This window comes from Mustelus asterias, chromosome 3, assembly GCF_964213995.1.
Source record: "Mustelus asterias chromosome 3, sMusAst1.hap1.1, whole genome shotgun sequence".
In the NCBI taxonomy this organism is placed as follows: Eukaryota; Metazoa; Chordata; class Chondrichthyes; order Carcharhiniformes; family Triakidae; genus Mustelus; species Mustelus asterias.
In genome coordinates, this window is record NC_135803.1 from 116214834 (window position 1) to 116229778 (window position 14945).

General features: G+C 43.8%; 1 protein-coding gene across 4 annotated transcripts in view; it reads right to left on the reverse strand.

The window, feature by feature from the left end:
• Positions 1 to 2014, reverse strand: part of LOC144491531 (microphthalmia-associated transcription factor-like) — a 293006-nt gene extending 290992 nt beyond the window's left edge. For 2 of the 4 annotated variants that reach the window (XM_078209460.1, XM_078209458.1), the window contains exon 1: positions 1667 to 2014. In XM_078209460.1, coding sequence (XP_078065586.1) covers positions 1667 to 1770 — 104 coding nt within the window. In that variant the 5' untranslated portion in view covers positions 1771 to 2014. The remainder of the gene's footprint in view (positions 1 to 1666) is intronic. The other 2 variants (XM_078209461.1, XM_078209462.1) reach the window with 1 other exon arrangement.
• Between the last annotated feature and the right edge of the window lie 12931 nt (positions 2015 to 14945).

Here is a 14945-nt window from a genome sequence, read left to right on the forward strand (position 1 = left end):
TTGGCTAAGGGCACAGGTGGTACTGGTGCTGGAATGTTATCAGGGCCCCTAGCTTTTGCAGTATCCAGCACCTTCAGCTCCTTTTTAGGGATACGTGGAGTGAATTGAATTGACTGAAGACTGGCACCTGTGATACTAGGGCCTGCAGGAGGAGGCTAAGATGAATTATCCACACTGTACTTCTGGCCGATGATGGTTGAAAATGCTTTAGCTTTGTCTTTTGCAATGCTGTGCTGGGCATTCCCATCATTGAGGATGAGGATACTTGTGGAGCCTCCTCTTCCTCTTGTTTGTTGTTTAATTGTCCACTTCCATTCAGGCTCGATGTGGTACGACTACAGAGATAGTGGTTATGGAATCACTTAGCACTGTTTGGGGCAAGATATAATGTTAAATCATCCCTCACATCATACTTTTGTATGGTTATGATCATAGAATCCCGACAGTGCAAAAGAAGGCCATTTGGCCCATCGAGTCTGCACCGACCACAATCTCACCCAGGCCCTAACCCTGTAACCCCCACATATTTACCCCGCGAATCCCCTGGCACTAAGGTCATTTAGCATGGCCAATCAACCTAACCTGCACATCTTTGAACATCACATGTTCAGGGATCGAATAATATGGGATCAGTGATATCAAATGCAAAAGTTAGCCAATCCTGCAATTAGTACTCGTCATGAAACAAGTGTGTGTTCAGATCCTCCAAAACGTACTTATTTTCTGTTATGTCACTTGAACAAATAAAGTAGCTCCTGGAAACACCCTGGCTATACATACATTAACCCCGAGAGGGCGAGTCACAGCATCTGTGCTTACCATATGGTTTAATTGTTGGTGCACCCAGATGAATATTTCGGTAGCGTTAAGGCATGAATATAAAAATAAATTGTGCAAACTGTTTACAAGAAGTGTCCTCTAAAAAAATCAGTCCATCCGAAGTCTTTACTGTAACACCCAAACGTGTAGCAGTTCAAGTTTACAAAATAAACATACACCCTTGCAAATATGCAACGTGTCCCAGTTCCACAAGTCAAAATCTGATAAATATCAACCAATTATTCGAGCTGTTAGATGTGACTTCCCTGTTTACATCTGGACAACAATAACAAAACGCTTCCACAAGCCGATGGACGGGGATTTTCTCTCATTTTTGTAAGGAAAAAAAATGATTGGAGAGAGCCTTCGTAATATATTGTAGCTGTAAAGGATGAAGCGAGTTTCTGCTTGAGCGAGCAATGCATCGGGCTGCCTCCTTGGCTTAACCTTACAACTTCAGCCGAATGCAGAGAGAATGTGCATTTGGCACACACACACCAATGCAAAGATGACATTCGATTTTTGTTTTTAAAAGGGGGCATTTCAGACCTTAACATGTTTTTTGACACAATTTTTAGAGAGAGAGACATCACTACTGGCCGGCGCAGTGGGGAATGTGTTGACATTTGGGACGAGTTTAAAGAGACATTTGAGAATGTGTGTGTGTGTGGGGAGGGGGTGTCAGTGGATGGTCGCCTCCCCCAGGCAGCGCTGGACAAGCGGGACACCTTATCCTGGGGTTGGCAGAGGGCGGCAGTGACTAGTGTCCACAATGTCCAGCTCAGCACCAAGACCCTCTTCAAGCCTCCCATCCCACCCCAACGCCAACCCCAACCCACTGACTAACCTGCGCCTCAGCGGTTGACTCTTCAGCTCGTAAAACGTTTTCGCTTCTTCATGAAATTCCTCTCCGACTTCAAAATCCGGAACGATTCCTGACTCAGACTGCATGGGGCCGGAGATAGAGAGAGAGTGGGGGGTGTGTGTGCACTGGAAGGAGAGAGTTATAATACAGAGGGGCTACAAATAAAACTGAGAGAAGGTTATGTAAAAATAATTACAAAGTAACGGAGGCGACACGGATAAATGTCAACAAGACAGATACAAAGTTTCTCTGAGTTGAGTGACAGACGCTGTCTCCCGCAGCGGAGCCCCGAGCTTGGCCACCTCCTCCTGCCGGCTGGGCGGCCGCGCGGCCCGCCGGGGGTTGTAGTTCGCCGCAGGGCCGGCGTTCCCTTCACTTCCGCTGCGGCCCCCGAGCCGGCAGACTACAACTCCCAGGAGCCCCCGCGGGTGGGCTGGCTTGCTGGAGCATGTGCCCTTGGCTGACCGGCCGGCTCTCTCTCTCGCTGCTGCTGCTGCTCTCCATATACAGTGTAATGTCAGCAGGTTTTATTGGCTGCTGCAAGCAAAGCACCACAGTAAATTCTACTTTCATTTGTTTGCATCAAGCCGGCCAAAGGGTAAACAACTGGAAAATGCTGGGGGTGGGGTTCATTTAGCGAGTTGGCATTAGAGGTTCATTCCCAATCTAAGTGGCGTTGCTTTTTCTCTGTCTCTCCCCAATTTCTCGCCTGTGCAAGCCTGGAAATCTGACTGTCATCCGAATTGTCTTGTCTCTCACCCCAGCGTGTGTGTGTGTGTGTTTATTTATTCCCAATGCGCTTTGATGCGTCAGCAAACGTATTGTGAAGTCGGGATGATCTTGCAAAGGGGTTAAAAGACCAGAGTTTTGTTCTTTTCCCTTCACCTACCCGGGGACACTGTCAATTTGCAGGTAGCAGAACATTACAAATTCACACAAATGCAGGAGGGCAGCACCCCAGGGGTATGTTTCACGGGTGGATTTCACAGACATTCTGCTTTCATGTTGAAGGAAACCTACCTGACCCCCAGCAAAATTGTGGTGGAGCATATTTTCACACAATTGTTCACTGAATTTGATTATGCGCAACCCTTTAAAATGAAATAACTTTTGATGATCTAACGCTTCCTCGGGAGGAAAAATACTATGGCTGTCGGAAATCCGAAATTAAGAAGAGAAAATGCTGGAAACAGCTGGTCAGGCATCCCCTACAAACGGAGTTAACGTTTCAGGTGATGACCTTTCATCAGAACAGGAAGAAATTAGAGATTTAAGTTTCCACCAAGTGCAATGCGAGAGAGAGAAAGTAAGTTAAAAGCAAAATAATGCGGATGCTGGAATCTGAAACAAGAACAGAAAATGCTGGAAAATCTCAGCAGGTCTGACAGAATCTCAGAGAGTCATAGAGGTTTACAGCATGGAAACAGGCCCTTCGGCCCAACTTGTCAATGCTGCCCTTTTTAAAAAAAAACCCTAAGCTAATCCCAATTGCCCGCATTTGGCCCATATCCCTCTATACCCAACGTACCCATGTAACTATCTAAATGCTTTTTAAAAGATAAAATTGTACCCACCTCTACTACTACCTCTGCCAGCTTGTTCCAGACACTCACCACCCTCTGTGTGAAAAAATTGCCCCTCTGGACACTTTTGTATCTCTCCCCTCTCACCTTAAACCTATGCCCTCTAGTTTTAGACTTCCCTACCTTTGGGAAAAAATATTGACAATCTACCTTGTCTATGACTCTCATTATTTTATAGACCTCTATATGGTCACCCCTCAGCCTCCTACGCTCCAGAGAAAAATGTCCCAGTCTATTCAGCCTCTCCTTATAACTCAATCCATCAAGTCCCGGTAGCATCCTAGTAAATCTTTTTTGCACTCTTTCTAGTTTAATAATATCCTTTCTATAATAGGGTGACCAGAAATGCACACAGTATTCCAAGTGTGGCCTTACCAATGTCTTGTACGACTTCAACAAGTCCTGTATTCAATGTTCTGATCGATGAAACCAAGCATGCCGAATGCCTTCTTCACCACTCTGTCCACCTGTGACTCCACTTTCAAGGAGCTATGACCATAGCATTTCTTGAAAAAATTATGGGTTGGATAGGAGAACTGGAAAGGTCCCTGATAGGGTAGAAGTGATTGAATTATGAAAGGGATGATTGTCCAGGCAAAAAAAGGTTAATGATGGAATAGGTCAATAAAAATAATCAGGAGCTGACCCAGAGAAAAATTGTGACCTCGCCTATCCAATTGCTGTAACCTCCACTCAAACTTTTTCTTTAAACTGTTTTGTACCCCCACCCTTTTTGCTTCACTATTGATGCTTGGGCGTTGTGTTCTGGAATTATCTCCCGAACCATTCCAGCTACCCCCCCAATACTCCTTTAACGCCTGCCTTGAAACCAAATATTTGGATCAAGCTTTTGTTTACCTCTTCTAATCTCTTCTGCTGTGACTCAATACCTGTTTTATCTCATTGCTCCTCTGTCAATTGCCCTGGGACTTCATTCCATATAAAGGGATGATATAGATGAAAATAGAATCATAGAATAGTGCCACATGGAAGGGGACATTGAGTGTTGATGGGCACTTTTAAAGAGCAATCTTGTTTGTCCCACTCCCCTTCCCCCAGATCCCTGCTATTTTCCCCCTGAAATATTTATCTAATTTATTCTTGAAAGCTAATATTGAAATGGTTTCCACCACCATATAAGGCAGTAAACACTATAGTGCCTGGTTCTTTGCCAATTAATTTAAATCTGTGTCCTCTGGTTAGCAATCTTCACAGTAAGAAGTCTCACAACACCAGGTTAAAGTCCAATAGGTTTATTTAGTAGCAAATACCATAAGCTTTCGGAGCACAGCTCCTTCGTCAGTCCATCTGACGAAGGAGCTGTGCTCCGAAAGCTTATGGTATTTGCTACCAAATAAACCTGTTGGACTTTAACCTGGTGTTGTGAGACTTCTTACTGTGCTTACCCCAGTCCAACGCCGGCATCTCCACATCATAGCAATCTTCAACCAGTTTCACCTTATTAATTTTTCTTTATGATTTGAACTGCCTCTATTTAATCTCCTCTTAACATTATCCACTATAAGGAGAAACAAATTCCCAGCTTCTCTGGTCTGTCCAGGTAATTTTAAAATAAAATACTTGCACCTTTTGCAACTCCAGAATATTCCAAAGCACTTTACAAGTAATTATTTTTGAAGTGTAGTTGCTGTAATAATGTGGGAAGGACAGCAGCCAATTTGCACACAGCAAGCTTCCACCAACATCAATGTAATAATGACCAGAAAATCTGTTTCAGTGATGTTGATGGGATAGTTATTGTCGAGGACACCGAGGAGAACTCCCTGCTCTTTTTCAATATGTAATTTGTTTTCATGTTCACCTGGGCAGGCAGACAAAGCCTTGGTTTAATGCCTCATCTGAGATGCATCACCCTAGGTCATGTCATATGCCACTAAAACGTATGAGGAAGATTTACCCTTTATTTCGGCGCATACCTTACCATAATGGATCCAGAGGGCCAAGTGGCCTCCTTAGTGGCCTCTGTACAGACCAAGATGGACATATCTGAATGTCTCCCTGGGAAGTTCCATAAAGTACAAATGGCCTTCCCAGGTGGCATTGACTACCCTCATCAATAAAGAAGATTTAAAATGATAATGGCTGCCACACTTGCTGGGCCCATGAAGATGGAATTTTAAATAAAGACATTTCAGAGGCTGATCGCAGCTGGAATCCTGGTGAGATAGCAAACATCCCCCATTGTGGGACAAATTGCTTAGACATCAACCCATTATGTGCACAATGTGCACACCCTAGCTATGACTGTAACACTACATTCTGCACTCTCGTTTCCTTCTCTATGAATGGAATGCTTTGTATAGTGTGCAAGAAACAATACTTTTCACTGTATGTTCATACATGTGACAATAATAAATCAAATTAAATCAAATCAAAAACAATGGGAAATATTGATACTATTGTCACTTGACAGAAACTGATTTGTGATAAGAACTGCCTGATTAACCCACAAGAATAGTCCAGTGAGTCAGTCTGAGACTAACACCTCAGGGAGAAATCTCACCCAAGCAAAGGAAATAACCTTGCCCCAAAATGAAAATCACTTCAGGCAGCGAAGAGGAACTGATTTATTTTACCTGCAGGATTAAAACAATCACTACAGGAGCCTGACCACAATTTTGACTGCCAAAGCCAGAAAACTCCAACCTCCTTTGCCTTCTGTGAACCAAGTGATACTCAGGCCTACAACAGTAAGATCAAGTCTCTGGAGCGGGACCTGAACCCATAACGTTCTGATGTGCAGGCAAGTGTACTACCTACGGGACCATGGCTGATAGTAATTCCTCACTCTGGGACCATTCTATGAAATCTTTTCTGTGCTCTTTCCATAGCCTTTATGTCCTTTATAAAGTGTATTGTCTCAAGTTGGAGACAATACTCCAGCCACAGCCAAACATAACTTCTTACATTTTGCATTCTCTGCTTCTGTTTATAAAGACCAGGATGTCAGATCCTTCATTAATCTCATTTATTTTAAACTACCTTTTCACTTTCAAAGAATTGCACACAAATACCCACAGATCTCTCTGTGCTTGCACCCCCTTTAAAATCATACCATATAATTTGTATTGTCTCTGCTTAATCTTCTCACCAAAATATGTCACATCACACATGTCTATGCTGAATTTAACCTGTCACGTGCCTACCCATTCCATTAGTCTATGTATGTCCTCCCGAAGTCTATTATGACCTTCTTCTGATTACTACTCTTTCAAGATTCATGTCAGCTGCAAATTTTAAAGTTGTGACTGGTTCCTGCAAATGATTGTATTTTTCATTTTTATGCCTGCATTTTTGCTCCACAAGGTTAAGTGTATAAATGCTGAAGTAATCCTATGGCCATTTTGAGTAAGAAATCCATTTTTAATGGGGGAAAAAATCATTTTGATCAATCTTGTGTGATGTACTTTTCAGCTGATACAGTGTAACCCATCCTGTGGAGGACACATGATATCTGCAGAGAAAAGAGACTTTTATGCAATCATATTGGAATTTGATGCTTGATCCTGGCCAAGAAATTATTGCTGATGGTACTGGTGAACATACACTTAATGCATTTTTAAGATATTCCCATACTTTAATGTAGGGATTATTCTGACTACTTTAAATGGGTTAATATTTGTATTAAAATAACTGACGAAGGAACAAAGGAATGGGAACAAAAGGCAGCTTACTCACATTGCAGAGTGGGAAAAGTTTATTTTTTTATTAGTCACAAGTAGGCTCACATTTACACTGCAATGAAGTTTCTGTGAAAATCCCCGAAGTTGCCACACTCCAGCACCTGTTCGGGTACACTGAGGGAGAATTTAGCATGGCCAATGCACCTAACCAGCACGTCTTTTGGAGGAAACCAGAGCACCCGGGGGAAACCTATGCAGACATGGGGAGAACGTGCAAACTCCGCACAGACAGTGACCCAAGCCAAGAATCGAACCTGGGTCCCTGGCACTGTGAGGCAGCAGTGCTAACCACTATGCCACCATGGTGTTGGACAAGGCTTAGAGCTGTGGCCACTACAATTCACAAATTGTATCAACAACTTGGAATCAAGAATAGTTTCTACATTTAAGAATGGCACCAATTTTTAAAATTTATTCTTTCACAGGGTGAGCTCCAGGATTTTGACCCAGTGACAGTGAAGGAACAGCGGGAGATATACTTCTAAGTCAGGGTGGTATGTTGCATGGAGGGGAACTTGCTGATGGTGATGTCTCCATGTACCTGCTGCACTTGTCCTTCTAGGTGCAGAGGTTGCATGTTTGGAAGGTACTGTTGAAGGAACCTTGGTGATTTTCTGCAATGCATTTGATAGATGGTACATATTGATGCCACTGTGCATTGATGGTGACAGGAATTAATGTTTAAGGTGGTGCATAGGATGCCAATCACGCTTCTGCTTTGTCCTGGATGGTTTCAAGTTTGAATCTTATTGGAACTGTACTCCTCCAGCTAAGTGTAAATGAACCCCCTGACATGTACCTTATAGATCGTGGACAGGCTTTGGGGAGTCGAGGTTAGTTATTCACTGCATAATTCCCAGCCTCTGACCTGTGCTTGTAGTATCTATATAGTTGATCCAATTCAGTTTCTGGTCAATGGTAACCCCTCAGGATGTTGATATTGGTGATGGTAATGCCATTGAATGTCAAGATGTGATGACTAGATTTTTTGTGGTTGGAGATAGCCATTGCCTGACACAAATGTTACTTGCCACTTATCAGCTGAAGCCTGAATGTTGTCCAGGTCTTGCTGCATATGGACCCGGACTCCTTCACTATCTGAGGAGCTGTAAATGGTGCTAAACATTGTGCAACCATCAGCAAATATCTCCACATCTGACCTTAAGGTGGAGAGAAAGTCACTGATGAAGCAATTGTAGATGTTTGGGCCTGGGACACTCTGGGGAACATCTGCAGCAATTTCCTGGAACTGAGATGATTGGCTCCAGCAAATTAAACCATTTTCCTTTCTGTGATGCATGACTCCAACTAGTATAGAATTTACCTCCTAATTCTCATCGACTTCAGTTTTGCTAGAGCCCTTTAATGCCATACTCAGTCAAATGCTGCCTTGATGTCAAGGGGAGTCACTTTCATCCCACCTCTTGAGCTGAGCTGATTTGCACATGTTTGGGTCAAGGCTGTAATGTGGTCAGGAGCTGAGTGGCCCTGGGGGAACCCAAACTAAGCATTAGTTAGCAAGTTATTTCTGAGTGCGTGGTGCTTGATAGCACAAAGACGCTAACTTTCATCACTTTGTTGATTGTGAAGAGTGGACTGCTGGGGCAATAATTGGCTATGTTGGATTTGTCCTGCTTTTTGTGTACAGGACATATCCGGGCAATATTCCACATTGCTGAGTAGATGCCAGTATTGTAGATGCACTAGATCAGCTTGGTTAGGGGCACAGCAAGTTCAGGAGCACAAGTCTTCAGTAGTATTGCTGGAACATTGTCAGGGCCCATAGCCTATCCAATGCCTCCAACTGTTTCCTGAAATTACATGAATGGTATCCGTGAGGGTGAAGACTTCAGGAGGAGGTGGAAATGGATCGTCCACTTGGCACTTCTGCCTGAAGGTGGTTGGAAATGTTTCAGCCTTGTGTTTTGCACTAATGTGCTGGCCTTCCTTATCATTGAATATGGGGGTATTTGTGGAGCCTCCTCCCCCGGTTAGTGATTTAATTGTCCACCACCCATTAGGACTGGATGAGGCAGAACTGCAGAGCTTTGATCTGATGCACTGGCTGTAGGATCACTTAGCTCTGTCTATCATATGCTGTTTCCACTGTTTGCCAGTAGTCTTGTGTTGTAGCTTCGCCAGATTAGGATATTATTTTTTGATATGCCGAATAATGCTCCTGGCATGCTCTCCGATACTCTTCATTGAACCTGTGTTGATTCCCAGCTTGTGGTAATGGTAGAATGAGGGATAAGCCAGGCCATTAGGTTTGAGATTGTGGAGACTCAGCAGGTCTGGTAGCATCTGTGAACAGAGAAAAGTACATTTCTCCCTCTCTTTAGCTCTGAGGAAGAGTCATACAGACTTGAAAAGTTAACTTTGTTTCAGCATCCACAGCATTTTGCTTTTATTTTAATATTTAATTCACTGCTCTTTCTCTTCCAGGAATGCCTATCTTGAAGAAGTACTGTTCGTCTCTCTGATGGGTTTGCATACGTCTCTTTTACCATGTTCACCTTCATTGCTTTCTAGTTCCCTCTTGGAGTTTGACAAGGTGTTTACAAAAACTCACTTTCACCGCCACATTTCCTTCCTTAGCGACTTTGTCTCCACCTCCAACTCACCTCATGTGGATTCCAATTGAAGTTCCATCCCTTATGTTTTGAATCCACCCAGGCGATCCTTGAACTGCTGTTCTGTTACATTCTAAGATCCACACAGAGTGCCATGCACTGCCATATGTGCACACTCAACTTCCCTCTCCAGCAGCACCAACTCACGTTATCTCAAAGCTGTCCTTGTCCCCAGTTCCACTTTATTCTTTGTCTCATCTGACAGCACCCACCTCCCCCACTCAACCATCTGCCATTTGTTCTTAAGTTTAGCTTTCAATGAGCACTGACCTTTCTTCTCCTATTAACACATTCTGCTATCTTACTCAATGCCACTATCAGCACCTTCCATAGTTCTTCACATTGCCATTAAGATTTCCTTTATCTTGTGCCTGACACATTTTTGTTGCAATCTCTTCAGCTCCCAGCCATCACTGACTTTCTACTTTGATCCACCTACTCCACACCCTCTTATTCAGTATATAATCCATCACATTTCTTCCTCTCTTTAGCTCCAAAGAAGAGTCAATCTGATGCGGAAGGTTAACTCTGTTTCTCCTCCACGGATACTGCCAGACCTGCTAAGTCTTTTCCGCATTTAACTCAATTATTTTTATTTCCATTCTGAATCTATCCCATTTAGCACACAATGGAGGGTATCCTCAGTACGAAGAAGGACTTTTTCTCCACAAGGGCAGTGTAATAGTCACTCCTACCAATGTCATTTTGGACAGATGCATCTGTGATGCATAAATTATGAGGACAAGTTCAAGTAGATTCTTCCCTCTTGTTAGTTCCCTCACCTCCTGCTGCAGGCCTAGTCTAGCAGCTATATCCTCCAAGACTCATTCAGCTCAGTCAGTAGTGGTACTACCAAACCACTCTAGGTAATGGACATTGAAGTTCCTAGCAAGGGTAAATTCTGCGCCCTTGCCACCTGCCATGCTTCTTCCAAATGGTATTCAAGATGGAGGAGTACTTATTCATCAGCTGAGGGGAGGGGGGGGGGGCAGTAGGTGATGATCAGCAGGAGGTTTCCTTGTCCATGTTTAATGTGATGTCATGAGACTTCATTGGGTCCAGAGTCAATGCTGAGGACTCCCAGGGCAACTCCCTCCCAACTGTATACCACTCTGCCTCCATTTCTGGTGGGTCTGTCTTGCCAGTGGCACAGGACATACCACAGGGATGGTAATGGTGATGCCTGAGATATTGTCTGTAAGGTATGAATCGGTGAGTATGACTATGTTGCTTAACTAGTCTGAGGGACAGCTGTTAATATGCAGTGTTGATGGGGTTGGGTTTGGCATTGTAGTTTCCAGGGCCTAGGTTGATGCCAGCTGGTCCATCTGGTTTTAATTCTTTTGGTTTTTCTATTTTGGTTTGGTAAAACTGAGTGACAATTGCTAGGCCATTTCAGGGGGCTTTAAGAATTAACCAAATTGCTACAGGTCTGGAGTCACATTTAGGTCAGACCAGGTAAGGATGGCAGATTTCCTTCCCCAAAGGACAATTACAAACAGGTCGGTTTTTCCATTTTTCCAACTTGGCAATAGATTCATGATCACTATTCCTGAAACAAGCTTTCCTTCAATTTTAAATTGAAGGGTTCGTCAGTACTGAGGAGAACTGCAACCAATTACAGGACATTAGTAAATTTGCAGAACAGAGATATAATTGGCAAATGAAGTTCAACATAGATAAAAATGAGGTTGTACATTTTGATCAAAAGAATAAGGAGGTCACTAATTACGTGGAAGGTGCAAGTTTAGGTGGGTAAGAGGAACAAAGGGAGCTCAGAGTACAAATACATCAATTACTATGAGTTGCACTTCTGATTAGCAAGGCCATTAAAAAAGCAAGATAGTAGTTAGCACTGCTGCCTCACAGCACCAGGGACCTGGGTTTGATTTGACCTTGGGTCATTGTTTGTGTGGAGTTTGCATATTCTTCGCGTGTCTGCGTGGGTTTTTTCCAGGTGCTCCAGTCTCCTATAGTCCAAAGATGTGCGGGTTAGGTGGATTGGCCATGCTAAATTGCCCCTTAGTCAGGGGGATTAGCTAGGGATTAGCTAGGGTAAATACATGGCGTTATGGGGTTAGGGCCTGGGTGGGATTGTGGTTGGTGCAGACTCGATGGGCCGAATAGCCTCCTTCTGCACTGTCGGGATTCTATGGATTTGAAGCACCAGGGTATAATTCCAGAGGGATAGAATTGAAACATAGGCAAGTTATCCTAAACCTGTATTGAATGTTTATTCGACCACACTTAGAAAACTGCATTCAGTTCTGGGTCAGCATATTATAAAAAAAGATGCAGACGCATTGCAGAGGTTGCACAGAAGATTTATAAGAATGCTACCAAAAATATGTGGCTATACACATCAGAAAAGGATTGACAGGTTAGGTCTCTCTTCTCTTGTGAAAAAGATTGAAGGGTGACCTAATAGAAGTCTGTTAAATGATGTAAGGTTTTGATAGAGTGGATAGTGAGAGAATGGTCCAGATTTTCTGGTCTTCAGATCGTCAGAGAGCATAATGTCTCACAAGTTGCTCTTCATGACCCCCTCAGAAGTCTGAACATTCTGGGAATTATTCCCTGGCTTGCCTAGAGTCTCCGAAAATGTTGAAGACTTTGGACAGTTCCAACTTACTTACTTGAATAGTTATCCAGGAATTGTTGCACAGAAAATTTCTCATCTAACTCCTGAGTAACCATATAACTGAGACCCCCCTCTCCACCCCGCCTCCTCCACCCCATCCCCACAGCGCACATTGTCCCCTGACACCCCCTCCACGCAATTGATCCTAACCACCCAACTGCCCCAACTCGACCTGAAAACCACCTCCACTCAACACCCCCAATTCCATCACCAACCCAATCTGACTAGCATCTCCCCCCACCCCCCCCCCCTCCCCACCCCCCCAACTCGATCCCTACCTTTTTGGACCCTTTGACACCCATTCACCGACACATTGATAATCTGTTTAAATGTCCAAAAGCTTTTCCAGTGTGTTAGTAAACACTTACCAGAATATGGCAGCTAGTGCCATAGTGCTATCCCCTTGACAGTCCAGTACTACAAGGAAGCAGTTTGATGGAAGACTGCTCTGCACTTCTGAAGAAGCAGAGCAGAGTTGTGGTGCAGAGAAGTAGGAACAGTGTGGCAATCTGACAATAATTGCTCCTCCTAAGAAGATATGGGCCATAGTTTCTTCTTGTGGGAAGAGCATAACTACAGGTCAGCAATATAAGATAATCACCAAGAAATCCAATAGGGATTCTATAGACACTGTTCACTTAAAGCAGGATGAGAATGTGGAACACACTACCACAAAGATTGGTTGAAGTGAATCGTATAGATGCATTAAGGAGAAGTTAGATAAGTACACAAGGAAGAGGGGAATAGATGGTTATGGTGGTAAATTTAGATCAGAAAATATGAGAGATGGCTTGAGTGTTGAATAATGCCAGCAAGGACTGGTTGGGCCGGAATGCTTGTTTCTGCGGTATATATACTATATATTTGAATATCTTGCAAACATATTAAACATTTTTTTGCTGATATTTCCAGAAGTAATTTCTGGACTGAGAGATGCTGATCTTGTGTTCCTTTAGGTCTTTCTGTATAAGCATGAAACCACAACACTAAAAGTATAAATTAAAACATTTTTCTAAATATTACATAATCTTAATAACATATTAATAACAATTTAATAACAATTGTCCGTCTTGGTGATTGATATCATAGAAAATCATAGAAACCCTACAGTACAGAAAGAGGCCATTCGGCCCATCGAGTCTATACTGACCACTATCCCACCCAGGCCCTACCCCCATATCCCTACATATTTATCCGCTAATCCCTCTAACCTACACATCTCAGGACACTAAGGGCAATTTTTAGCACGGCCAATTAATAATAACAATTTAATAACAACTTAATAACAATTGAGGGGGTGGCACGGTAGCACAGTGGTTAGCACTGCTGCTTCACAGCTCCAGGTTTGATTCCCGGCTTGGGTCGCTGTCTGTGTAGAGTTTGCACATTCTCCTCGTGTCTGCGTGGGTTTCCTCTGGGTGCTCCGGTTTCCTCCCTCAGTCCAAAGATGTGCGGGTTAAGTTGATTGGCCATGCTAAAAATTGCCCTTAGTGTCCTGAGATGTGTAGGTTAGAGGGATTAGCGGATAAATATGTAGGGATATGGGGGTAGGGCCTGGGTGGGATAGTGGTCAGTGTAGACTCGATGGGCCAAATGGCCTCTTTCTGTACTGTAGGGTTTTCTATGATTTTCTATGATATCAATCACCAAGACAGACACTGTAATGCAGTATTGTTCTTTGAAATTTTAGTGAAGGAATGTAACATGAACATATTATCCAAACATATAGGCCGGGATTCTCCCCCAAAAAAAGAAGTGCCTAACGTGCAGGAAAACGGGAGTATTCCCCATCCATTTTTTGAGCGTACTTACCAGAGCGAATCTCTGACACTCTGTGCAATGCAGAGTGCCTCAGTATGATTCCCTTTGGTAAGCAGGAGGCGGGGCCTATTCCCACCGAAGAGGCCAACATCTCAAAAATAGATCTGGTTGTGCAGACAATAAGGAGATGGGCCACTGCGCATGCGCTGATCTGCCATAGCGAAGGTCATCGCATGTGCAGTGGCCCCTCCATTGTTGACCTTCTGATCGCTGGCCTCCGATCGCTGGCCAGCCCCACAAACCCCCCCCCCCCGCCCCATTCCCTAATTGCTGGCCTACCTGACCTCCGCAGGACAGCCCCGATATTCCCCCTCCCCAGGCCAGCCCAATCTCCCCCAGTTCCCAGTGGGCTATGCCAAGGTGCCCGGTGGGCAGTGCCAGTTTGCCCCTCGAACAGGGCCAGAGTGCCAATCTGGCACTGCTAGAAGCATAAGATGCTAGGAGGCCCAAAGAATACTGTCCTGGGACCACTAATCATATTGAAATTCTCACTTCAATATGATATTCAGCTACCCGCCGATTTCCAGCACGAAGTTAAACACGAATGCTAAACAAAAGTGCCTGGGAAAGCTGGTCACAACCCTCGCCCCCCACTCATGTCTCCCAGCCCGCTGCTTAAGCAGCACAGTGGGCCGGGAGAATTCTGGCCATAGTTCTGCAGAATGTCACTCAGAGCAATTAGCTGGTTTTAGTTCAGTCCTTTCTACCTTATTAATTTAATTGTAGTGTACAAATGTGCAAGCATAGAGGAATAATTCTTGCAGGCAGCTAAATTAATAAGCAGCTATATATCCCTGTACTTCAGTTTAAAATTATTGATCCAGACAAAACAGCCTCATACCAATTGATGCTCACAGAACGTGAGATGGGGAGCACAAT